This window comes from Falco cherrug, chromosome 5, assembly GCF_023634085.1.
Source record: "Falco cherrug isolate bFalChe1 chromosome 5, bFalChe1.pri, whole genome shotgun sequence".
NCBI lineage: Eukaryota > Metazoa > Chordata > Aves > Falconiformes > Falconidae > Falco > Falco cherrug.
This window is the reverse complement of record NC_073701.1, coordinates 45,013,998-45,040,911: the sequence shown is the minus strand read 5'-3', so window position 1 is coordinate 45,040,911 and position 26,914 is coordinate 45,013,998. Positions and strand designations below refer to the sequence as shown.

The window sequence follows — 26,914 nt, the reverse complement described above, 5'->3', positions numbered from 1 at the left end:
GCTCTGCCATGCAACAGGGGTGGCTCTTAGCCACAGGCAGCTGGGTGTAGTTGTCACAGGCAACAGATCAAAGTGGATGGCAGGGCAAAATTGGGTTTGTTGGGTGCTAAAGCTGTAGGTCTGCCTGCACTTAAATCCTACGGAATCCTAATGCTGCATGTTCTCTGACTGCTAGGAAGAGCTGATTTAAATGTCGCTGAGAGGTCCTCACATGGATCTGCAGAGCATCTCAATGTCATGTCATATTTGTTCCTTCCATCCGTTGGTCACTTTTCTCACTTGCTAATGTCTGTGCACAGAGGAGCAATTTCTGTAACCTGAGCTGACGTGCAGCCCTGCATGTGCCAGCAAGGACCCACTGAGCATGGGGACCTCTGCCTTCGTCTGGAAAGATTCAGAGCAGGAATGAGCATGTCTGTACCTGGGTGTATACAGACTGTGAGTAGTGTCCAGTACTCCATGGGGAAGGAGAGGAGGATATCCTCACATTGCTTTCTTATCAGCATGTGTTGTCTCATGTGCATGTTGCTCTGGCACTCCTGCTGCCTCAAGCTGCAGCCACCAATGTAGCACGACAGTCCTCAAGGGCTGTTTTGGCCTCATCGTGGAGACAGATTACTGGGGTGAGATATTCCCTAGACCCCCAAGAAAAGAGGACACTGGTCACAGCCCAAGAAGGGCTTCTTTGTGCTTCTTGCACATCTTCCTTGCTGCCCACTTGTCCTCCCTGGCTCCTGAAAACTCCTTCATTTCCTTTCAGTCTGGTGCCTGGGGCATCTACTCGTTGTCTTTCACACGGAGTTGTACTTCACAGTGTTGACTGCAAGCAAGAAGCTTAGAGCTGGTTCTGTATTACAATGTAGTACATATCATGACAGATGAAGGTCTAGAGAGCTACCTGAGACTGACACCAAGGTATCGGGTAAGAACCAGAGAGGTGAGAAGTACAGAAATATTTGCACCTTACCTGAAGACATGTCTTCACCTGTGTGTTTCAGAGGAGCAAGTCTTTGGGTATTTTTTTTTTTTCCTGTGATTGAACATGCTTGGCTGCACATAGGCCCAGAGATGGAGCTCTTGAGAAGACTGGGAGAAATAATAATTTGGAAACAAGATAAAAAGGGGAAAAAGACAGACTTGATTTTAAGAAGTGTAAAATGGAAGGCAAATACTATCAGCTTTCTTTTCTTATTAATTTGGAAGAGCTTTTGTTTTTTTGTTTTTTCCAGCTGATAAATGAACTTTTTGCTTTTTATTGCATATACTGGGTCCTGATTTGCAGCTGTGTGGGAAAGCAGCAATGACCCTCTTAGTTAAAGTAAGATTCTCATCTGAGGTGGTTTTGCCTTCAAACTTCTTCTCAGAGTCAAGGTATCTACTTTCAACTGGAATTACATTCTTGTATTACTTTCCAGCCTGATGCTGTTTGGCTATTCTTTTTCAATCAAAACAAGAATGTATTTCACCTCTTCTTTTTGATTCATGAGGGTTCTCCCCTGCAGGACAGCACGTGAACAGACACAGACTTCCTGAAAGTACTTTTGGAATGAAACAAGCTTAAACCAGTGACCCAGACACACAGCTTTTTCTGATATTTGCAGCAATCTTTCTCCTTAACAAGAGGTCCTATGGCTTCAGAGGTAATGATTGCAGAATTGGATTCAGGATTGAATTCATTGCATGTTCATCACAGGATTATTAACAGCTGCTTCTGCTGTTTGTAAATCCTGTCATAGAACTTCAGGATTTGGCTATAAAGGTGAAAATTTCCTCTACTAGAGCTACCTGAGAGAGACAATGCTGGCTGGGAGAAAGGTGAGACTGAAGCGACAGGGTGGATGCATGTTAACCTGAATTTTTCCGCAGTTTACGCTACTGAAGGAGTGCGAAGCAGAAATAAAGCTGTCCTTGTTCCTCTGGGAAGATCAGGTGGCAAAAATGTTGCCTAATATTTCCCAAGAGAGATGCTTGGTTGGTGGATAGTAATTCGCTATGAAGTGTTTCTCCTGAATTTTGGTTTCAGGTTAGAATAAATTTGTATCTGGCCCATAGACTAGAGAAGAAGTTGGTTGTGGTAGATGATAAGAACATGCAGTCCTTGGCTGAAATGAGTATCTGTGATACAGTTGGGAAGATGAAGAAATCAATTGTTATATGACAAGTCCTGGGACATGTGTTTGGTAGTTCCAGAGTATATTTCACTGCTTGTGTAACAGCAGGAAATAAAATCCTGCTCTGAGCTTTAAAGTGTTTACTCTGTGAAAATCCTCTTTGTTCAGTCTCCAGATATTTATGATCCAGTGAGAGTCAAACCTTAGCAGAAGGTTTATGAAGCATGAACATTTATGTAAGCAAATGCACACACTTGGATGTGCATGTCTATACATTCTGCATTGAAGTCCTGATTTCCTACTTGAAGGGGGAAAAAATAATTGATTCAAAATTACACAACTGAATTTAGGTACTTAAAGTAATTAGGGTGATGTACGTGGCTTGTGGAGAAGCCCTGAGGGTGACTTTTTGTGTGAAATCATAGCTTCTCCTAAACTTCTAACTCATTAAAAGATGAAGTATGTAAACTGGCCCCCTTGTTTCAATGGTCTCCTGGGGCTATGGACTGAAGTATGGAGCTGCAACTGCTCCGCAGTACGACAATAGTTCAAAAAGGACTTCCCAAATAGTGTTTGGAGTTTATTGGCATACTAGATACTTTGAGATCGTACACAGCTATGAAAGAGGGGGAACACTTTGCTCTGAAGTGGCCAGGAGAGAATGGAATATGAGGGGGCTAATAACATACAGTTCTATTTTCAGTAGTGTTTATGTACTTTTTGTACAGGGAAAATAACTTAATCCTTTGTGGCAGTCTTCCCTTTTGGAAATGCATAGGTCTAGCATTATGTGTGTTTTACGTCTGCATTTCTCCTTTTCTACTTGTGTGTGTGGTGTTAATCTATAATAACATCCGGGGGAAAAAAAATCACAGTTTTAAAATATTTTCTTTTGCCAGTTTTTATTAGCAATTTTCAGCTTTTTTGTGAGATGCTGTGTGTACAGTACATGGAGTGGTAGCAGAAGCTGAACTGGCCTGGGGAGAAAAGAGGACTTGGGAGACTTAGAAATACTAACACCATTTTGAGCTAAATTACTAATATATACTTTGTAGTAGACAGAAGTTGTACTGGAGTAATTTCCTGGCATTCAAACATATATCTGAGTACACTTGCTATTATAATTCCAGCTTTTTCCATATACAGACTTGAGTTTCAATTTACATAAACCTTACGCTGTGGGGTGTCTTTCTGCTTCCTCTCTTTATCATTCTGTATATTTTCTTGTACATAGCAACGCTTCAAAAAGACTCGCTATCTTTCTGAGGCATCCTGAATGAGGAGACATATTCTCCAGATCTGTTCTCCCAGTCTTAATTGTCTTACTTTGTAAATAAATCCAGCAAGCCTAAGCCAGAATATTATATTTTATGTTAAAGATTATGATAGCCAAGTGAACTGGCAAATATACAGAGCCTGTTTGTTCTGTGATTGGTAGTATTTATACTGTCATAGTGTTCTAGGTTATCTGTCTTTGGTCAGCAAATCAAAAATATCATGAAAGTTTGTTTAGCCCATGTGCTTCTGAATGCTTTGATCTAGCAATGTGTGTAGTGCTTGGCAGGCTGGAAGCCTTAAGTTAGAGAATGTCTTGATTTACAAACAGTACAGATAGATAAAATTGTTTGAACGTTGGTACTGCTGCATTTTTCTCACTTTCCTCTTACCTCTGATTGTTTGTGAACTGTACTTTCCTACCGTATCTACCAATCCTTGGTAATGTAAGTATTATTAACAGGTTTAACAAAAACCAAGCGAGAGATGAGTTTTAGTGTGAATTTTAGTTTCTACATTCACATCATAATTTTGCAGCTGTAGCATGGAGTAGTAAAATATTGCTTTGTTAGCTACAGCTTTGTTAGCTATATAAAAAAGAGAACTCTTGATCATTTTGTGTTTTAAAAGTAGGCATAATAAAATCATTTCTAACCAAGGAAACAGATTGGAAGTTCTTTCACTATAATACTTAATTTGCAATGTTAATTTGCAGAAACCTGAGGGATGATGGAGGTTGATCCTGTCATGGGTGCTTAATTTGATGCTTCTGGTACATGCATCCTAATGACTTTCAAATTATGGAGGAAATTAGTTTTGTTCATCTGCCATTGCCTGAGAATCTTGCTTGCATGTATCAAATGCTGCAATCGGTTGAGAGGACTGATGGAAAATGACAGCACATAATCTCATTCAAGTGAATCTGTGTACTCCCAGCTGGTTATTACTGGGTTTCTCTTGATACCTGTAGATTTTGCACTTTTATTTTTTGGTTTTGTGGTCTTTCAAATGGTCCTTTCCAAACCCGCATCACCTGTGCAGGTGCAGACTTGTCTATGATTCGTTTCTTGCTGTTGGAGAGTCACAAATGGCTCTCACAGATGGAGAAAAGATCCAAAAGGGAGGGTGACCCTGCTCACATAGCTACTATGTGTGCCACAGGAGAGGATGTGCTTTGATTAATGGGGAGGAGAACTGGGAAGAAAAGGGAAAAAAAGCCTAGTGGTCTCCCCCTCTCTCCTGTGCCCTGTGGAGCAAATATTCAACCTGTATCCATTAAAACTTCATATGGTTGTACGTCATCCTGTAAAAGATTGTTGGGAAGAGATTTGTTTTGATTTTGTCTGATTTATAAAACTTACAAGTGTTCCTTTTTGATTTCTTGATGCATCCCTCATTTGTCTTTAGAATGATCCTCCAAATAGAAAATCAGTAATAAATTCGTTTTGTGTAGCTGACCGGTAGTTTGCTGCTGACAGCTACATATTACATAGGCTGTTTTGTGATGGAAGGTTGAAACTCTTTCTCTTGGCCCCCCTGGCAAAGTGAAGGAGAGGTGCCTTATGTTTGTCTTGCAGCCCCAGCCTGCTGTCAGCAGGGGCTGGGGGATGGGGATGCCTTTGTAAGCACAGTCCATTCTCAAGGCTAAAGGGGTTCTGCTTTCCTTATCAGGCAACTGTATCTGAAGCAAACAAAAAAGGGCTTGTGTGCCTGAAGATATTTTGTATGACATGTATTCAAGCAGAAATGGCTGTGGCCTCTGGGTTACCTTTGCTTACGTAAGGGAGGGGATGGCAGAGGAAGGCACGTCCCAGCCCACGGCACAGCACGCTCCTGCTCTGGCACCGGGCACACACAGGAGGCTGAGGTGGCAGCGGTGCCCGGGCTTCAGGGGATGTGAGTAGCTGGAGGTCTCTCTCGGGCTGGTGGTGGGGCTTTTGCTTGCCACGTCCCTGACTTCAGTCTGGGAGCGCAGCCAGCCCCACCGCTGGGCTCTGACAGGAGAGCAGGCACACACCACTGTGGAGGTTTTACCCATGGCAAAAGAACTTAATGTTTTACTGAAAAGAGTAAATAGAAAACACTTTCTGAGGCGGGGCAGGGTGGCCTTAGGTTCCTGCAGGCACTGATGCTGAAATGATGAAGGTTTGTGCTATCTAGTCAGAGAGAAGTTTATCTTCAGACATTTTCATAACATTCCCTCAGCCTGAGGAGCAGAGATTCCCGAGTCAAAACTCCTATTTGTCTCCTCTTAAGGTGTAGCGTTTCCCCAGCATTTAGTGAGCTGAAAATACGGGTATGTGCAGCATCACGTAGTAGGAAAACACTGAGGCTGTTTGAATCTCTTAAGTTTTTTACTTGAGTTTTAGTGAAGTACATCAAAGAAGCATGGGCCCCTGTGGATACCCATGCTCATTCTAAGACATCTGTTGCTTTAGATTTTTGTATGCTTGGTAGATATTCATTAACACAAAAAGAAAAGACATGCTTTTATAATTTTTTTTTGAGCTTTTTGGTGCTAGTTTCCCATGTCTGCATTTGGAATCTCTAGGACTATCCACTGCAGGGAGTTCTTCAATTAGCAGCAACACTCTCCCACCACTGCATTTTTCGCTCTGTTTCCAAGCACATCGCTTTGGCTTCTCCTTTTCTGTATCTGAATTTTTTTTTCCTCCCTGTCACTAAATTTAGAGTAGAAACTGTAATGCCGCCGAACCACTGCTGTGCCTCCCTGTCCTTTCTGTATCAATCAAATCATGAGGGACAGAGAGAACACCTTGAAGGTCACAGCCCTACTTTTGCTCTGGCTATACATTTGAAATAAAGGCTGTAGGCAAGAAGGAAATTAGCTGTGCTTTTAGTGGGGTGATCTGAACCCAGGGCCTCTGTTCTAGTTCTGATGCTGGCTGTCCCATTTATAACTTGCAGATGCATTTCCCTGTGAGAACAGTGATGTGGCTGTTAAAGAAACCAGCATTTCTGTAGAACAAAATTTCCCATGTTGTACTATGGAAAACATCATCTGACTAGTCTGTGATACAGGATGAGTAACGGGAATGGGAGTCACATGAAAGATGTAATATGGTCAGGGATCCTGTGCAGTAGCAGAGAAGGGGAGCAGAGGAATCCTGAACTAAATGCAACAGCTCCAGTTACTGTTCTCATTACATTTAATTATCTGTGTTCTTCTTTGGCCACCCTACGGTAGTCTGTGCTTTCTCAGAAGTGCTGTGCCCAGGCTGGGTGCAATACTCTTGTTTCAGCTGTAGATATTAATGCTTCAGCTAATGTTTATAGATTCCAAGGTGAAGTTTGTTTTAGGGACATTGTTTGTTTGGCTGTTTGTTTTTGCAACAGCATGACATGGACATATATATTTGTGACCTTGTCCGATGTCCACATCCATCCATTCTCCGTGTTGTATTTGTGCAGCTGATAATTACATCTTCATTTGCTCATACAGTATTATCATATTATTTTAAGTTCATTCCAACAGGTTTCTCAAATCCTTTTAACTTCCAATTCTGCCCTCCTATGTGCTTGCAGCCCTTCCAGCTGCTGTCTGTACTGTGTGTAGAAAATTCATGTTTTCTATTTCACTGTCTTAGTTGAGATGTAAGCGAGTATCACACGGTACAGCCTTCCCGTTTGGCAGCAAACCACTGAGAAGCACTTTCTGGTTTTTATTGTGAAAGAGCATAAAAAAAGCTGTATATTAACAGAAGATACAGAGCATCATCTACTTCTGTCTTGCAGAAAGGCCTTTTATTCTGTTGTAGGAGGAAAAGTGACATGATCTGTCTCTGGTAAATCCACATTACCTCTTTCTTAATACCCTGTAACCTTCTGGGTGATTGCAAGAGAGAGCTAATTTCCTTTCCTGTTTCCATGTTTCCTGTGAGCTGAAGTTCAGTGGGGCCAGGAAGTTATTTATCAGTCAGTATGATTGTTGCTTCCAGAGAGACAGCAAATTTTCTGCTGAATGGAGGTGCTCAAACTCTGTCTCTTATGTGGAGGTAACTATAATCTATTTCATTTCAAATTTCACTGCGTTTTTACAGAAACTGGGTTTTCTATCTATAATTTTGATGCGAAATTTCTGGCGTGCTTACTTTTGACAATCACTGCTGAATACAGTGTCCTCTTAATGAATTACTATGGCAGTGGAAACTCTGTTAGTCCACTTTCCGAAAGAGTGGGAGTCAGAAAGCAGAGTCTTATCTCTGATGCAAAAACATTGATCTGTCTGTAGCTGTTACTATTGGGAGATCTAGATATATCAGCCCAAAATCACTCCAGAAAATTTGAAGCTTTTAAATGACAACTCATTTGTCTTTCTACGGAATATAGAGTGCTTGGATAGCAATTAGGTGTCACAGTTAAAGAAAACAAGTTAGGTGGATGAGCTTAGGCAGCAGAGAGCAAGTAAACTCACTTTGAAGTCAATGATTTACTGCAGTAATTGATGCAGTCACTTAACCTCCTGAAAAAAACATGGGGACCTTACTAAAAGTGGAATGGCCTGAGAGAGACTCTCTGTAATTAGTTTTGGCCATAACTGTGACTATCCAAAATGCTGACACTAAAAAGACAGGCTGATCAGCCAACTAAGTTAGGTCATGTTCCAGATTGCACTAAAAATAATGGATGGACTATGACCTCATGAGAGCTGAATTGAGCTCTAATAGATAAAAATTCACTAAACATAAGACACTTCAGAATATTTTTCTTGCTGTTTAAAAGTTATATTTAGCTTAAAATTTTAAAGCCTCTTTCTTGAAGTAGTATCTGACAATGGTGAACTGCAAATGACTGGTCTGGATTACAGCAGAACAGGAGTTAGTTAAAACTTTGTCTGTTGTCTTTCCTCAAAATTTACAGTTTAAGATTTCTTCCATATTTTAACCCTACCAAATATTACCTCCTTTGACTTTTATGTTCATTATTTTTCATATTAACATCTTGCACAGTTTCAGCTTGCTATTTTTAGGGGAGCGATGAATCACAGAACCAGATAAACTGGACAGGACCTCTGGATGCTTCTATTCCCATCTCCTGCTCAAAGCAAGGTCCAGTTAGAGCAGGTGGTTTGGGTGTGTTGCTGTTGAGCTTTGAGTATCTCCAAGGAAGGAGACTCCATGGCCTTTCTGGGCAGCCTGTCCCATGGTCTGGACAAAACAGCTGTATTGAGCAGATGACATCCAAAACAGCTGTGAAAAGTGTTGCCATGATCTCAGTGGATGGACAAGTATCCTGGTTTTCCTCTAGATAAAAAATCATAGAATCATCTAGTTGGAGAAGACCTCTAAGATCATTAAGTCCAACCATTAATCCAGGACTGCCACATCCACCACTAAACCATGTCCCTAAGTGCCACATCTACATGTTATTTGAACACCTCCAGGGATGGTGATGCAGCCACCTCCCTGGGCAGCCTGTTCCAATGCTTGACAACCTCTTCAGTGAAGGAATTTTTACTAATATCCCATCTAACCTTCCCTGGCATAATTTGAGGCTAATTTCTCTTGTCCCGTTGCTGCTTACTTGGGGGAAGAGACCGACCCCCACCTGCCTACAACCTCCTTTCAGGTGGTTGTTGAGAGTGATAAGGTCCCCCCTGAGCCTCCTTTTCTCCAGCCTAAACAACCCCAGTTCCCTCAGCCGCTCCTCACGGGCCTCGTTCTCTAGACCCTTCCCCAGCTCCGTTGCCCGTCTGTGGACACGCTCCAGCACCTCAGTGTCCTTCTTGCAGTGAGGGGCCCAAAACTGAACACTGGATTTGAGGTGCGGCCTCACCAGTGCCCAGTACCGGGGGACAATCACTGCCCTGGTCCTGCTGGCCACACTGCTTCTGATACAAGCCGGGATGCTGTTGGCCTTCTTGGCCACCTGGGCACACTGCCAGCTCATGTCCAGCCGGCTGCCAACCAGCACCCCCAGGTCCTTTTCCCCAGGCAGCTTTCCAGCCGCTCTGCCCCAAGCCTGTAGCGCTGTGTGGGGTTGGTGTGACCCAAGTGCAGGACCAACTGTAGTTGCAGAAAGGCCCAGAAAGACTGTATGTGCAATAGATACTCCATCCTAATTCTTTTTTGTAGGCTCCGTTAGGGTTTAATTAGTGTGTGTGCAATCTGTAGTCTTGCTGGAGTTTTTCAAACAGGGAGAAAACCCAATCTCATCTTGAGCACTGTATCTCCCATTAAGTTTTCCTGGTTGGATTTCTTTGGCTGGTACAGAGCTTGCTATTTAGGATGATCCTTTGGATTAGTGGAGATGATCTCCAGGAGGCTGTGGTGGATGTGGAGCTGGCTGAGCTGGCTGCCGAGTCCTTTACCTTGACCCACCTGCAGTGACACTTTCTCTGGCTGTGTTTGACATTGCTTTGGTAGAAAGCCTGTCTGCAGGTAGGCAGGAGGGAGGATGGTAGCTCTGACAGCCTTCCAGCAAACACTTGGGACCGCCGTCTGCCAGTGCTGGCCTCCATCCTTGCTGAGCTGCTAAAATCAGTTTGAGGGGACCAGAGGACCCTAGAGGAACAGTAAGGCCTAGGCCTAGAATTAAAGGTGACTCTTTTGTGCCAACTCAGGCACTTCCAACAGATTCTAGGGCTTGCCTTTCATAAGGCTTAGTCTCCTCATTTCTTGAGGCTGGACCCCACTTGGCTGAAGTGGGGCCGCAGGCAGCTGCTGCCTGCTCCCCCTGTTCAGGTCTGGCAGTGATGCTGCAGCTGGCACTTGGAGGGGTGGAGACTGCTTTTTTCCTCTTACAGCCTCCTGGAGATACATCAGTAAACCATGTGCATCGTGTTATGGGAAATATTAAATGCAACAATTTTCTTATTGAGGTGAAAAATGGCATCTTGTGAGCATTGTTTGAAGATAAAATATAATATTAGCTAAACAAGTTGCTTATATTAATAGCAGCATGCACTCACAGGGACCCTTGCTACACTCTGCTGGTTTTAGAGTGACTTCTTTTTGAGATAGTCACACTAAGTTCTCACCTTTTAAATACCGTTTCTAGTTTCTCAAGTGCTGGGAAAACCTGGGCAAATAAGAATTTTGAGACCTGTAAAACAGAAGACAAAAACTTTAAAAGTATGCCATCTGACATCTCCTGGTTCCTGGTTGTTTCCTTAAAACAAGGTCTTCAATCTCAGGGACTCTTACTATTTTAAAATACTGAAATTCTACTTTGACTGTCCTTGCTCTGCAGCCTTATACTGTCTAGAGCTGCTGAAACCAACCTTGGTTTGGGTCTCAAAACTCAAATGTTAATACCACTAATTGACTTCTGGCATGCTGAAATGGCAAGAGTATTAAAATAGTTTTTTATTCTGTGTCCCTGTTTTGACAGATTGGATTGTTTGAATGTCATTAGGCTACTTATTTATAGCAGGAGTATAAGCACTACAGTATGAGCAGTGGAAGTAATTCCTGGCTGCTTGACTAAAGTCCAAATGTTAATTTTTTGTTAGTGTTTAAATTAAATGAAAGCACCATTTTGTTCATATCTTCAGTATCCAAAAGAAATTGATTACACAAGTGCGTTGAAGATGACAAGCTTAATCTCTCCTTTTATTGTGCAAGTTAACCGTGTCAGTGTTGGTCTGCAGTCTTCATGACTTGTTTATGAATATGGTACATTGCAGTCACTTAATAAAATTAAACTTCCTGAACTTAAAAGAAGTAGTTCAATTATTGTTAGAATAACAGCCCAGATATCCATATCATGGAGACAGTAATATTTTATCAAAATACATTCTCATTAGAAGACATTTTGCAAAACCTGCCTTTTTGGAAATAGTATTTGATCTCGCTGTTGTCTCTGGATTTTATGCATGTGAATTAAGTTCATGATTCAACACTGTTTAAGCCAGCGGTTATGCATGTTATAATGACGGCTGACATCCCAGGGCTGGTGGGCAATGTGGTATGTGACAAGATGCACATCGTCCCTGTCACCTGCAGCTGGTGGTACACAGTGAAGAGGAGATCAACAAGTTGCTGGGCAGCATCACCATCACAGAGGGAAGCGTTCTGCCTAACATCCAGGCCATGATGCTGCTCAGGAAGGCAGGTGGCAACAGCACAGGTCCCACCAGGGCCGGCAAGAGTCACAGGACTGCTAAGGCAGCTGGCTGGCCAGCCCCCACCAGCACCACACAAAGGCCCTTTTCAGGGCCCAAAAAAATCAAGGCCAGGTTGGATGGGTCTTTGAGCAACCTGGTCTAGTGGAAGGTGTCTCTGCTTATAGTAGAGGGTTGGAACTAGGACATATGGTCCACATAATACATCTTTAAGGTCCATTCCAACCCAAACCATTCTATGATATAGGGTCCTTAGATTACAGAGCTTGACTCTTAATCAAAGCAATGCTTTAAGGAGCTAAGAAGTTCTATCATGAACATACATGCCCCAATAACCCACCCCACACATTAAAAGACAATAATTACCAACCAGAAAAAAATTATCAGCAACCCTTTCCTCCTAGAAGAGATCCTTACAATAGGTTCTGCATGTTCTTCCTGCATTAGAACTCAATTAACTTTTTAAAAAAAAAAAATGCCTAGAAAGACCTTAGTCTTAGAAACTTCATTTTTTTTTTTTACTTTCTTCTTTCTTGCTCCCCTCCATATGTAGAGGAATAGCAATGCAGATTTGTTGTTGTGGGGTTTTTTTTGTTTGTTTTTACAATCCTTGGAGTCTAGCTCAAGAAGTCACCTGTTTGTGTTGACTTTTTTACCTTGAAAACTGTGTGCAAAACTTGAGATCAGCTAGGGAGTTTGTTTTCCCAGCTCATCCTGTTGTGGTTTGATAGCTGTGGAGCCCTTCTAGCTTCTGTGTGTGGAGACTGCAGCACCTCCAGGGACTTTACACCGTTCTCATGACCATGGTGTTTATGAGAAACGGTATTTGGTTACAAAGCAGCATGGGACTGAGGTAGGAACAGAATATCAGCCCCTGGAGTCTCATTTCAGTTTTGCATCTTTTACTTCCACTCTAGCATCCAGGGCAATGCCCAAACTTTTCTTGTCCCTGGAATCTTTTGCCTGTCCAGGTCCAAAATGTGCTTTCAGTCTGGCTTCAAGCCCAGGGAGACTAGAACTGAGGAAATACTCCTGACCTGATTAGTGACAGGAGGAAGACAGCTGATCTAATGATTCTGATCTGCTAGATATATGGGAAAATTATTGCATTTTAGAAGTAAAAAGTAGTTTGTAAGTTTGGGTCAGGTCTTTTTTAAGTTACATTTGTTAAGGATGCCTACTGGCAACAGATGGATGTGCAGTTGTAATCTCTATGTAAGTAAACCAAAGAAGACCTTTATGCTATCATCAATGGTCCACACTTTAGTATTAACCAGCAGTTAAGTGTTTAAGTGAGGGAGTGCTTTGCAAAGTTAATACGCTTTGCACTAAAGCAGGTAGTGTGATGGTCCCTAGCTGGAGAGTAAATGCTTTACTTAACTCATTATATCACTGTAGAGTTAAAATCTGATTAAGATACCTGACAGAAAACAGTGCAGAGAGCATATTCACAGGGAACTCGGATAAAATGATTTCTAAAAAGGGAAATCTGAGTGGGAAACAGACAGAAAGTGCTAGTGAGCTGAGTGCTACTGGTATGTTTTAGTTGTCCCTGTTTTTGCTCAGTTTTTGCTCAGTAGGTGTTATGGTTTGGTGCTGGTTTGTGGCCAGAATTCCAAGCAATGCCACAGAGAGCAGATCAGGTCATTCGTAAATCTGCTGGCTTTACAGCATGCAGAGAAAGGCACAAAAATTACTACATGTGATCATCATAATCATCTTTGTTTATCTGTAATAAATAATAAAGCTGGAATACTGCAGCATGATGAAAGGACTAAATGAATGTGCTTAAGGAACGCCTATGCGTAGACAGTGGAAACAGGAAAGTGCTGATGTATCTTTGGCTGGTGTATTTGCAGATCAGACTGGCTGATGAGTATAACAGTCTTGGTGGCCTTAATAGCTATTAATTCAAATCATGTCAGTCATTAACTGTTATTTTTCCTCTTCTTTTTTTTCAAAGAGGTACTCACATATTTGATCAGTTCTTAATGAGATGGCTCCATCTGATTTCTTTGCGTAATTGCAGTTCGTGCACATCTGCGAGTAGCAGTTTTGAGTTTTGCTTTTCATTTTTTCGTGTTCCAGTAAATCAGTCACAGAAGAAAACATGGAGACATCTGTGGGGAAAATCTAAGTAGCCTGCCAGGCTGCCTTAAGATCAGACATCTAGCAGCCTGGGCTAGAAAGAACAATACCATCTGGATATGGAAAGAACCCTTAAGATGTTTTTGCATCATACAGGGTTATTTACGTGGTAAATGTACAGCAGTGAGGCCTGCCAGAAATCTGCACACTGGTTCATGTGCTTTCCAGCAGCTGTGGGTGTCAAACCCCCCCGGACTAGCAGCCTGCAGCTGTACTTTCATTATCTTCCCGTGAATTTCAGCGCTCACTGATGTTTAGTTCCTAGATGATAGGACTACTTGAAGAAAAAAACCTCATTTGATTTATTATTTTTGGGTTCCCAGTATGAATCTGTCCCAAAAGCCTTTTCAGTGCCAGCAGCTGAAACATACTACTTTATGCAATTGAAGTGAGTGCTAGCATTCGGGGTCTATTTTTTAGCCATCTACAAAATTCAGCTATTTTAACTAAAACTGTTCTTAAAGCCTAAAGCATAAAAAAATCTGTTTGTGACCGTTACCCAGACTTGTCCCTAGCAGATGCTAAAACCTCTTATTCTTGTTACAAATAAGCCTTTGAGATAGTTTCATTTCACCATTTCCTAGCAGAAGCTCAGCTGACCCGTTTGGTTAGCCCAGCAAAGGCAGGTGGGTGTCGTGTTGAGCCGGGTTACTTACTCGGTGTAGATAGCCATCACTTACAGTGAGGGTGCCTGGGACTGGGCTTTGGGATGCAACTGGAGCAATGTGTCAGCTCTTAGCCAGACCTGAGCTGCCTTATCAATTCCGCTGCTGTGATCAGTGCTTGTTACTCATTTTACAGGGGGATAAAATGCCAGTTAAGAATTTACAGCTAGTTGGACCGGTTTTTCAGAAACACTCTCTCCCAGTCTGGAGGAAACAATTTGATCTTACCCTTCTGATTTGAGGAAAGATGATATTGCATCCTGCCTTTCAGCTGCACCCTTTCACTACTCTTCAACAACTGTCTTGGATTTGGGGAAATGTAAGTGGTGCCCTTGGTGTTCTGTTAAGCGGAACCCTCTCCAGGAACTAACCCAACCTAAATCAAAATGTGATGAAAGTGAAGTTGAAAGAAAAATATTTTAAAAGCCAGCCTGTGCTGTAATGACCCTGTGAACCTTTCCTTCCTCATTTGGGTTTGTTATCCCACCTGAGGCAGCTTAAAATCAGACCAAGTGCAGATGTTATCAAATACAACTCCGTATTCTGCAGGCAGAGCTCTGTGCTGCCTCCTGACTGCTCCATTTTTAGCTTCCGAGTAATGTAGTGCTCTCATGATTTATTACACAAAATGTTCTGGCAGCAGAAAGGATCAAGAGTAGGCGGGGCCATTATAGCTGTTATCTAATTCCTTCTGAATGTTAGAGTATCTAAAAACAGAAAAAAAAAAAAAGCCTTTTTTAATGTGTGTTCCAGGGTTTCCATTTTGAATTGAAAAAGGCGTGTTCTAACATCTAGTTAACCCTCCCTGTACAGGGTAAGGTCCAAACACTGAAAATCAAGAGCAAAAACTCCCAGGAGGGGCAGGGTTTTAAATCCCTTTAGCGTGACCACAAAAGAGACTTTTTCCCTGCTCTCTGGAGAACTGCCTGGACATCTCCCTTCCCAGCCCATTTCCCTGCTTTTGTGGGAGCAGGAGATGGTGCTGGAGGCGAACAGGCACTCTGTCTCCTGTGTCTCCTTCCAGTGCATGGCTCCCCCAGGAGACTGCTCTGAAACTACTTGGATCATGGCGCAAGGAAGGAGCAGGTAGATGGGGACAAACTTGTAACTAGTAATAAATGCAGGCTCCAGTGAATAAAGGACAGCTAAACATGGGAGCATGGGAAGTACTGTCAGCTTTCAGAAGCCTCAGGTTCAAGTGCAGTATGATTTTTCCCCAGTAGAGAGGCACCACGTGTTGGATGATGCCATGGGCCGCTTGTCAGTCATGTGAAAAGGGAATGGCCACAGCACTAAGCCACATCTGTGGGTTGTGTAGTGGGACTGAGGAGAAGGAACAGTGTCACCGTCTGAAATATGCTCAGCAACAATATAGGGTGGTGGCCCCTCTCTGGCTCCGTGACCCCTTGTGTTGGGTTCGCCTGCTCAAGGAGACCATATATCACACCGATGAGCTGTGTACAGTACATGGGTGCCCATTGTGGTGGAGGGATGTCTCAGCATGGTATAACGCAGGCCTGACTAAAGATGGTTGTGAGGTAGGAGCTGGCATGTGCCTGTGTCCTCAAGGTACAATTAATGCAACCGGTGGTGCTGAAACAGTTGCAATTGGGTGTAGCAGGGCTATGCATAGCGTGCCTCTTGAACGCAGCTGATGCAGAGAGCAGGAATGAACTGGCCATTAATAGAAGATCTAGAATGTTTTGCAAAAAAAAGCATTATAAAAAAGAAAAAAAAGATGACCCGGTGGTTGTACTTCTTCAGAGAAGCTTGCTCTGTAGTGCAGAAGCAATGGAGATTGCTTTATTCTTTTGTTTGATCAAGAAGTGCATTAGTCAAATTATTTGGTTTATTCTTTTACTTTTATTTATAGTAGCCTAAGAACAAGACATGGCTGGTCTCTCCCTGGGAGAGCTTAGGGCACCTACAATCTCTAAGTGCTCATATGTTGGAGTTTAAGCTTGATTGTGTGTGACTGCGTGGGGAGGAGGAGCAAAGGGTTTATCTTTCCCTCATTGGCCTTAGTAATCTTGCAAGGAAAACTTAAACCATTTTACATGTTTTTATAGAATTTTTAATGATGCTGTAAAGAAAAAAGAGCAAGCCTACGTCCTCCCTGAAGTTTCTGGTTCTTGTGTATTCCTGTGGGGTCTCCAGCCTTTTCATTAATATTCAGCTATCAAAATTCAGCCTGAAAACATTGCCTACACATCTTTGCTCAGAAGGAGCAGCCTCTAGAAAAGCCATAGGCATTGCATGCCCTCCTGCACATTCTGTCCATCCAGGACATCCGGGGCAAGTAGGCTGATCACTGCGGATGTGCTGTCTGGGCTCAGTGCTGGGCAGGATGTGCTCCTGCAATGCAAGAGGCTTTGCATTCATGCAAGAGGAGGAGTCTTGTTTTGAGGAAGGCTCTCAGGCTATCTTTAACAGACAGACAACTGCTGGGTTGCACTTCTAGAAACAGAAACAACCCTTTAGTCTGGCTTCAGTGCTGTTCAGGTCCTTGCTGCCCAGCTCACACTTCTGTTTCTCTCCAGGGGCTGACACCTGCAGATGCCACACCAAATCAGAAACCATCTACCTCTCCAAATCAATGGTACCTACTCAACTCTTCTTACCTTGCTGGGAGAACATTGGCCTTCTGGACTGCTTAGGGAACGCTGTTGGCTTCCTGAGTGCAACTCACCTGTATTTAGATATTGCTGTCATCTCATTTCCAGCCAGGACTAGGTGGTCTGCTGTGGATATGGTCAGAGAGTAAAGATGTTCTCCAAATGCTTAAACACTTTTTAATTTGACTTACAGCAGCCTTATTCTTTGCCGCCACAACAGTGAGATGTATTGTGTATGTGCTAAACAAGTAGTAGTTAGCCTGCAGAGGTGACTGTTCACATAGGATGGATTGTGTTTGTATCCTGACTATCCAGAGTTTGGCTGTAATAACTACCAGTGATTAATTAGATGACACAAGCTGTTTGTGATAGTATCAGTATTTACTGGAGTTGTTTTACTTTTGACATGTGCAAGTTCAGAGAATAGGTCAGTCAGCATTTCTGTAGCCCTTGTTTGGCAGCGCTTACCACTAAATGCAGTTTGTAGTCATATGATTTAGTGTTAGGTAGTGTGCGAGGAGCGGGGAGTTGGACTTGATCCTTATGGGTCCCTTCCAATTTGAGATATTATATGATTCCATATAACTCACAATTTTCCTTCAATTTAGAAAAAGAGCCTTGCATTTACAATGTTAAAAATTATTTGTCATGTTCCTCATTCATCTCTTGTTTTGCAAGGGCTAGTTTTGAGCATTTACTGCTCAAGTTAGCAGTTGACTCGGTTTATGAATTTATTATCATATGTTTTTGAAAAATTATCCAGGAGACCAGTTTCACTGGTGCTGACTTGAGTGCCCACATACAGAATGCAGTGGTAAAAATGAGCAACAGATTTATCAAAGGTCCTAGCCTGTTTTTCATATAATACTAATTTTTAAAGCGGATTAAAATCACTGAGACTTGTCACCTTCCTTCCTTTAAATGTAATATGGTTTTCCTTCCTGATATAATAGCCAAGATACTCCACACCATATCTGTCTTCTTACTGTATTGACCATAAGAAGACAACATGAAATTTCTTCAGAATAAGAACATATTTCTGGATTTAATGACTCTTTAGATTCTGAATAGTAGTTGACAATGCAATAACCTGGGATTTCAGGGTTGGGGGTGTTCTTGTGAGGGACAGGCGACACTAACTGAAAGTGGAACAAGTTGTTTCAGATGATTATCCCCTGACTGTGTGGTCATCCACAGTAAATGCGTTCTGTGGGTAGGGCAAGGCTGCTTTTTATAAGCAAACCTGAAAAGTTTGTGAGCAACACATGCATATAGAGGACAGAAAGCAGCTGACATGTAAGAACCGGGAAAGAACAACAGAATTGGAAAACTAACAGACAAGCAAAATCAATTTTTAAAAAGGTATTGTACTTCGCAAGGCAGCAAAATGCCAGGAGATAGGCAGCCCAGTGGGAATTCCTGCTCTGTTGCAGTGTAGTTTGGGACTGACTGCCTGGCTCGTGGTACTCCTTGCTTAAATTCAGGCAGCTTAATTTTAGACAGGGACAGTTCAGGTCATCCATCTAATTGCCTATGGCAATCAAAGGGGTTTTAAATATACAAAGGCCACAATGCAATGGTGTAAATAAGGCAATTTACACTGTTTAAAAGAAGACAGTTTACAGCCTCTAAGTTGTGTAGATAAACGTGCATAAGAAAATTCAAATGATGAGGTAAAGGGAACATGTATGACTGGATTTCTCCTGGTACTGTGAGAACACTTTCTTATTATCTGTATCTAAGTGTCAGCCTACAGCCTGTCAGTGAAAACCTCAAACACCTCAGGGGTACTCTGGCTAGTGCTTTAACAATGGTGAGGCTGTGCCCTCTCTTCTCTGCTGGGTGGCGAGAGCTCCAGTGAACATTTCCTTCTAGTTAGATGTTGCTGTAATTAGTGTGTGTAAATGTGCTGCCAAAATAGTAGACGTTATATCTGACAATCTGGGGCGGTATCGACACTGTGTAGTGTCCATACAGCTTGGCATCTGGCAGGATCTGTCCCTGCAGTACAGTGCAATGCTGTCTTCGGAAGCAATTCACATCTTTGTTAGGAGCACCACAGGTACAAAGGCCCAAAGATAGCTCCTAGAACAAACTCATTTTTGTTGGTTCATCTATCCCCTTTGATAAACTGAGTGTAAGTATTTAATGACTGATGTGTGTGTTGAGCATACTTTGGTGGTATTTTGCATTATTCCAATGGGTTTATTTCTTTGAATGCAGCTCTTTTATGGGGCCATACAGAACAGTGTTCTGGCAGGACCAGGTGATTTCGTCGGAAAACTGCAGAAAGCTCAGGTCCCACAAAATGATATATCATTGCACTCCTGTTTTAAAGACAGCCGCTCAGGGATTAAATGCATGCTCTTGGGTATCTTAAGCCAGCTGCTGTTCAGCAGGGTAAAACCCACTCTAATTCTGTGTATTGGGTGGCAGTAACCAGGGAAGTCTGTTGTTCCAGGAGATGGCTGTATGGGATAGGTCAGTGGTTTTCTGCATGCATGCATGCCTTTGGGCTGGCACACAGTGAGACTTGGGCTTTCCTTCCACGTTAGACTCTGTGTCTGAAGGTTTCATCCACTGATGTATTTCCCTGCCTGTGTAAGGAACCCAGGATTTCTCAGGATAAAAGTAAAGGCAGTGCACAACACCTGTAGTAGGGAGTCCTTGTCCAGTTGTGTGGATGATGTGTGCTACCATCTCCCGTATCTGCCTTGCAAGAAGGAATACTGCAAGGTCTCAGTTCTTTCTTATGTCATCAGTTAGTCTTCTTAGTAGGAGGAGATTTAAGAAACAGGATCTCAAATCCACAAAAAGGGATGATTAATCATAATAACTGACAGTGCAGTGTGTGTGTTTAAAACTTACAGGTAAAGGGAGGCTGTTAAATCCTTGGAGAGAAAGTAGCTTGACTTGTGCTTGGATTTTGAACTTCTTAAAAGTAATGCATTATAATAGCATCATCACTGCAAATACCAATAAGCAGCTGCTCTTGGCTTCCTCTGACCTAATGTGGTTCCTTTTGAGAAGACTGAGACTGTAGCATTTACATGCAGTTCAGCTCAGTTTTTGTCAGTTGCTCCACCTGAAAAGCAGCAGCTCCCCTCTAGCTTTGGAGCCTTGTTCCTAAAACTGCATCCATTGATACCACCTCTGGGGGCTAGAGGTGTGTTGGGCTATTCTCTAGCCTTCTACTACACAGTGTTGAGATTTATGTAATGATTTAAATCATGAGTAGCAGCATACCAGGAGTTTTACCTTCCCCTCCCATTTATGCATCTCAGAGAATCTGTGTTGAAGAGTGAGTTACATTTAAGAGAGTAAGAGGTTGAGACACAAAGTGTGAGATGCCTTCCTAAGAGGGATAGGACTATGTTCTTGCATCTCCAGCCTATCCTAGCAGGGTAAAAAAGACTCAAATGGATGTAAGGCCAGCCTCAGTGCAAATCATAACCGGGCCTGGGATTTATTTAATCTACAGACTCCTAAGATCAATGTTTGCCCACGAGGCTCAGAAGAAGTCATCCCTTCACTGCAGGGATTCCTGGGTGACTTCCGTGTCCCACATGGTGCAGGAGATCAGAGCTGTGTGTTGTGGTTTTTGCTGGCCTAAAATGTTGCTGCTGCTGTGAACTGGGAAACGGCAAAAAGTGGAGCAGTTGTTTGTCAGAAAAGCTGACAGACCACATCAGCACCGTGTTTAATGCAAACTCTTATTTTGACCCCCTGTCATGTTAATTAGGTGCTATTTGGAGTTCAACAGGGGATGCGGTGTTAACCAGACCCATGTTTTGCTGTTACTTCTTTAAACAGTTAACTTGACACCAAACCCCACAACACAACTATCTCCATTATTAATGGCTTTCGCTACTGAAGTATTTTTAGTCTTGTAAGAAAATACATGAGAAGAAGGAAGGACTCCACTAGCAGACAAACATAAAGGCTTAAGCAGGGCTTTCACTGCAATAATTTTTCTTGCTGCCTTCGGTGCTGGTTGCCTGGAGAGTGTGTAGGGATAAGCCTCCATGTGACTGTGTCCTAGCTGGTGCTGTCTGTCTTTTTGAGATAAAGAATTGAATGAGATGATCTGGGACTACTGTCAAAGTCTGCTTTTCTTTTTTTCCCCCCCCTGTTAGAACAGGAAATAGGTAGATAATGGAGATGACCAAAATGATGACATTTCTACCTCTGACATTCACTTGTATGTGTAGCCCTATTCTGTAAAATTAAAAACATAACACAAAGTGTCAGAAGCTCAGGCCTTGTAGGTTTACCCTAGTCCTGAGCTGTAAAAAACACTGCTTTCCTCTTGCTTTCTGGTTACAGGCTTCAGTCAGTATTTCATGTAGTCGAGACGACTTAGCTAACTAATTTCAGCACTTACTACACAGGGGACAGAAAATGAGAAGTTTGTAAGAGGAGAAATACAGATGAAAGAATGGTATCCATCTTTTAGAGGGGTAGGATTTAGCTGATAATGCTAATAATAGAGATTTTGCATTCCGTTCCACTGGCAAAAATTCTCTCTGCAGTTTTTATTAGTGGGAAGAATGGAAACAAAAAGTATGGTCACTTCTGATTCTTCCAGACCATCCATTCTTATGCTCCTTTGACTCCTTTGTGTCATCTAGAGAAACAATTCCAGAAAGTAGTGTTAACTGTATGCACTTAAAATTTACCAGTCTGAACGCTTTCATAGCATCTGTCATACTTCATTGTAAATCTCCTATTTCTAGAGTATTTCAGGTTTCGGGTGTTTTGAGTTTTTGGGGTATTTTGTCCCCATGAAGGTACTCAAAACATCAAAGGAATTTGATTGGTTCTTTTACTTTAAAATACCAAATTATATAAACAGATTTATTTCCTTTTTTTTCTCAGTTTTATGACTGAGACTTTGATAGGCGTGACTCTGTGCAGAGGCCTGAATTGGATTTCATTCTTCGGAAAACAGACCTCTGCCCCAGACCCTTACTTTTGTGCAGACCTGAGCTGGAAGTTGTGCACATTTACTCAAGATGTAAAGTAATAACATACATGCTCTGAGAAAATCACAGGTTATCAAAATTGGGATACTGCAGTATGATTGCATTATTGCTGGGACAGAATTTAAAACGTTTTGGTTACTTTTTTTTACATATTTTCTAGATGAGATTCCATTCCATGTTCCTGTTGCCTTTACAAACTAACCGATTTTAGATATCTTGAAGCAAAGTTACTGAATGTGGGGGGGTTTTTTTGCTATGGGGTATATATGTATTTGCTATAAGGACGCTTACCTTTATGCAGCTGACACAATAATTGGTACTGCCAAGCCTATATATAAATACATCAAAAAACCTTTAGGGCAAAAAAAGCAAAAACTTTCTAGCACCTGGCTTGTAGGAATACCTGGGATTTATGGCAAAATGTATAAATGGTTGCAACAGGTCTACTGGCAAAACCTTTAGTTAGTTTTTCATTGTTTAAGCAAATTAAAAAACATATAGCACTTTCCCCAAATTTATGGCCTCATTTAAAGCCCAGTTGAATTTTGCCTTTCTAGAGACTTCAACAGACTTTGGATCACAGTGATATTTTGAAAGGTAAGTGTTTATTTTCAGGGGACACATGCTAAGAGATAGGGAAAGACTGTTGGATCATATTCTTCATCATTGTGAATCCACTGTGAATTTTCTTACGGTATTTATGTGATTCTTTTCACATCTAATTGTGAATTGCTTCAGCAGTGAAGGCTCCATCAGCTGCCTAAGGAAAGTATCCCACACTTGAGTAGAGCTTTCTTCCCCAAGGCTCAGCATTCATGCTCCCTCTCTCAGTTGAAACACTCAGTCTTGGTTACATCCTCTTAGCATCTCACTTGGAAAACCTGAGCTGACCTTTGAGGACATGGGGCTGTTGGTTGCCTGTGGAGTTCGTTTCTAAGTATTATCCTCTCTCTTCTCTCAGGCTAGCAGTAGTTAGGGGCTGCCCTTGGCTTTTAAAAAGGTGGTTACCTTGTGTATAGGAGAGAGGGTGAGTTCTGCCTTGGTTTTCCAGCAATATCTGCCAGAAGCGAAAGCCTGTGCACCAGCTGTGATGCTCTCCTCCTGTATTCCCACCTTCTGGGCAGGGTGAACTCCTTGCAGCACCAATGGGGGAAGGAGGGATGGCACTCCCAAACTAAATGACCTGCATTCCTTCTGATAGGAAGAATAACTGCTGCTGTTGCCACTGCTAATTTTAGTATAATTTTTGCTTGCATGTTTTAGAGAGCATCAGTAGGATCAGGCATAAGGCCACAGCTCTGCAAACAAAACCGCTTGGATTACATACTCTGTTCGATGTTTGTATTGTGCCAGGCACAGTGAGGTCTTGCTCTAGACTGGAAGTGCCACGGTGTTATAAATAATAAATAATAACATCTAACAGTAATTGTTTCATTACTTTAAGAATCAGACCCTTTACTGGGATATTTGCTAATTGACAGACATGTGGTTCGGCTCTGCGTTTCCATTAAGGAGACTGTACCAGGCTTGTCTGCGCCTTTGTAATGAGATAGAGACTTGAGGTCACGAATCATGATAATAAATAAAAAAAGAAATAAGAAATCAGACAAATAAGTTGAAATTCAATGCTTAATGGCTTGCTTTAGGATTCTCTCCACAGCTCCAGGCAAGTGAAATAGATAATGAGGGATTTCCCATGCTGGTCATAGCCTGTGTCTCTAGGTGACAGGAGAGGCAGGAGGCAAAGGGAGGGTGGCACGGTGATCATCACAGCTTGGCTTTAACTTGCCAGCCCTTGCAGCCACACAGCTGCCCTCCCAGCAGCCTGCCAGGGCATACTGGGGCTGTACTCTGGGTCTCCTCTGCCTTGGTCACCTGAGACCACCTCGCTTGTGCTAGGGGGCACGCTCCAGAGCGCTAAGAGGCAAGTTAGTTTTAGCGTTAAAACAGAGGTGTGATACTAGTCTGAAAATGGAAATTCCCTTCCTGGTTCTGCCACATACTTCTGGTGATGCCTGGGACAACTTGCTTCTCTCCCACTTTCCAAAGAGTCATGGAAATACTATTTTCCACCAATTTCCCACCACCTTGCCCTGTTCCTCCCACAAATGTTCTTTCAGGGAATTCAGAACATTTCTGCACTTTACTGATAAAAAATGTTTGTTTCACCTTTGCAAAATGACACCTAATCCACACCAATGTCCTGTCATGGAGGTGAAAGACCTGTCAACCCTGCAGTGATGTGCTTCTCAAGAGCCTCCATCATGCACAAAAGGGGCAGTGATTCTGACTAGATTGCTGGGCTTGTGTGTGGATCTGACTATTAATTTTTTGTTGCACAGATGATTTTGAACAGCTTAGAAATTGTTTACCTGCTTTATGAATAAATCCCGTCCTGACAGAGGAATGCCACTTTTCTCCATGATGTTTGATGTTTTCTCCAAATTGTATTGAGTTTTTATCTTCTATCCTGGTCACCAGTTTATATTGCTTTACATTAATTAATTAAAGTGGGTGAATGCTGATTTGATGAGTTAGTCTCTGCTATTACTGTAACCTGACTCCCCTCCAATAAACTAGATAGCATGGGATAGTTTTTTTTTTTTCAACTACACGTTATGAATGGAGCAAGAGGAAATTGTGCTATATGGTGTTTGTATTCCATAAATCACATTTCTTACTCCTCCAGCTGTGGGTACCCTCGTGTGCCTGGGAGGTGATTTCTGCAGGCAGTTCTGGATGCTATGTGCAGGCAGGGTATGGCCCAAGCCCTGTTCCCAGCTGAGGGAAGATCACGCTCTCTTCCAACACTGCTTCTGGCATACAAGAAAAAAATCGTGGCATTCATTTTCCTCCTGTCATTTCAGCAACACCACCATTACATTTGTAGCTTTAATTTCAGCCTAGAAGGAAGGCAGAGGAAGGCATGGGGAGATGGTCTGTGTTAGGGTGTGAGCAGAAATCCAGAGGCAATTGAATTGCTTTCTCCTGAGTCACCCCTACTTGTCAGCTGAGCCTAAGGAACTGCTCGTGTGCCTGGAGCAGACTGCCAGAGCAGTGGCAGCCAGAAAGCAATTACTGCTATAATATTATTGCTATAATTTATACCGAGACCCACATGAACCCTGAGGATGAGGGAGCTGGAAGGCAACTGAACCTTCTTGCACATTTCCTATCTTCTGTTGGTGCGAGGCAGAGGTCATGTCTGTGACGTAGTGACTAGCTTTCCTGTGCTCGGGTGCCATCAATGAGACTTGTCAAACCTCACTGAAAAAAAAATAAAAATCATGCTGACATAAACAAAAGACAATTGTTAAGATCAAGGAGATCCAAACCCCATTTTACTATAATCCACAAAACTCTCCCTTGAGCTCCAGTTGAGCCAAACTTTCACAGATCAAGCTTATTTTATTTTGGGGAGTTTGCAGACCTGAAGCAGTCTAGGCAACACTTAGTTGCCTGTGTGTGAACGTGTAAAGCAGTGTAATGAATAAAGGTCATATAGTTTGCAAATCTCTGCAATGAAATTTTTATGAATTTTGTTACTGATCTTGGAAGGCAGAGAATAGCTCCATATCGTGTCCTCAGCATCAAGTGGTCCTCTTGCTTTGCAAGAGGTTTGGACATATTTTTCAAATATATTTTGATTTCAAAAATGAAGTAAACTGAACATTGTAAGTAACTTCTACTTATGAGAATTACCACACTAAATTCATTCAAATAAAGTTACATAAGTGCAAGAATGTTTGCAGGACATTGCTCAAAAGGAGAATGTCTCTGGCCCCATTTACAAGGTGCAAATAATCCTACTTTGTGACTACAAATGTCTTTAAAGCGTGGCTTTCACTGGCAATTTCTGATTTTGTTTTCAATATATGCTCAATGGGACAAAAATTTTCCATGAGCAGCATTCAAATATGCTGGTTTAAACTCATATAGTAGAAAAAAAGCTTATTAAATATAATACAGAAAGGACCACTAGGCATATTTCAAATTTTAGTGGGCACAAGAAAGGAGGTAAAATTAGCATTTACTCATTATTTATCTACTTTTTAATATTTATGACTGGCTGTAATTGTACTCTTTTTCTTTTCTTCTCTTTCTTTCTTTTTTGAGAGTGCCAGTGTAGTTAGATTCCGTAGAAGTGGTATTTTGGGGCAAATAGCAGAACTGCTGGACTTAAAAGTGTTTTAAAACTGAGATGACAAAAACTGTTTTCTTCATTCATCTTATAATTCGTGAGTCTTCAGATGTACTGTGATCCCATTTCACATTTTCTCTAGGACAGCTAAAATCTTCGAACTTTGGCACTGTTATTTTTTCTACTGACAGGTGATATGTTCACCTGATGATGCTGGTACAGACACTGAGTCCTTTTAGCATTATTGTGGGTGTGCTGGTGTGCCTAGGCTGGAAGGGAGAGGACAAGGACATTTCCTTTTTTTTGTGGAGACAGTTAGCTCTAGACCACCAGATTTGTCCCTAAAAGGCAGATGGGTAGAAGTTGTAGTTCTGGGAAAAGCTTAAGTGGGAAGAGTCTTGGAAGAGCTTAAGTCAGAATTCATAAGCACCAAGGCTTCCCAACTATTAGACACGAGAGTTCAGGAAGCCATACTTTACTCCTGCTTCTCAGAGAGCTTGTCGTCTCCTTAGAAAATTTCTGTAGAAGAGCTAAGCAATCCAACTGGAAACTATCAATTAAAGATGCACTTTGAATGTATTAAGTGCTGTGAAAGTATGAAGTTCTGTGCAAAATGAAACCAAAATTGGTGGATGTTATGGCACTGATATTTCTGTCTCATTTTCCCTCCTGTAAAATTGTAGCCTATAATTTTCTAATGCATTTAAGAGAACTTTAGAAAAGTTTGAGAACTCTGTGAGTCTGATTATCTCACAATAATGCCCTTGCAGAAATGCAGGGTACAGGCATTGGGAAGTCACAATATAAAATAAGAAAAACTCAGCTGGAATGTTAGATAGATAACAACAGCAAATACCATTTTCTTCATTCAGGTAAACGATGCAATTG

At 42.0% G+C, this 26,914-nt stretch overlaps 1 protein-coding gene across 2 annotated transcripts in view; it reads left to right on the top strand.

Annotated features, from left to right (window-relative positions):
• TMCC3 (transmembrane and coiled-coil domain family 3) overlaps positions 1–26,914 on the top strand; it is a 147,821-nt gene that overhangs the window by 29,762 nt on the left and 91,145 nt on the right. Inside the window, exon 1 of one of the 2 annotated variants that reach the window (XM_055711628.1) lies at positions 16,774–16,884. The exons of the other annotated variant lie outside the window; for it this stretch is intronic. Within the exon in view, the coding sequence (XP_055567603.1) occupies positions 16,882–16,884 (3 nt within the window). The 5' untranslated portion in view covers positions 16,774–16,881. Of the gene's footprint in view, positions 1–16,773; positions 16,885–26,914 lie in introns of those variants that run through there. 2 annotated transcript variants of the gene reach the window in all.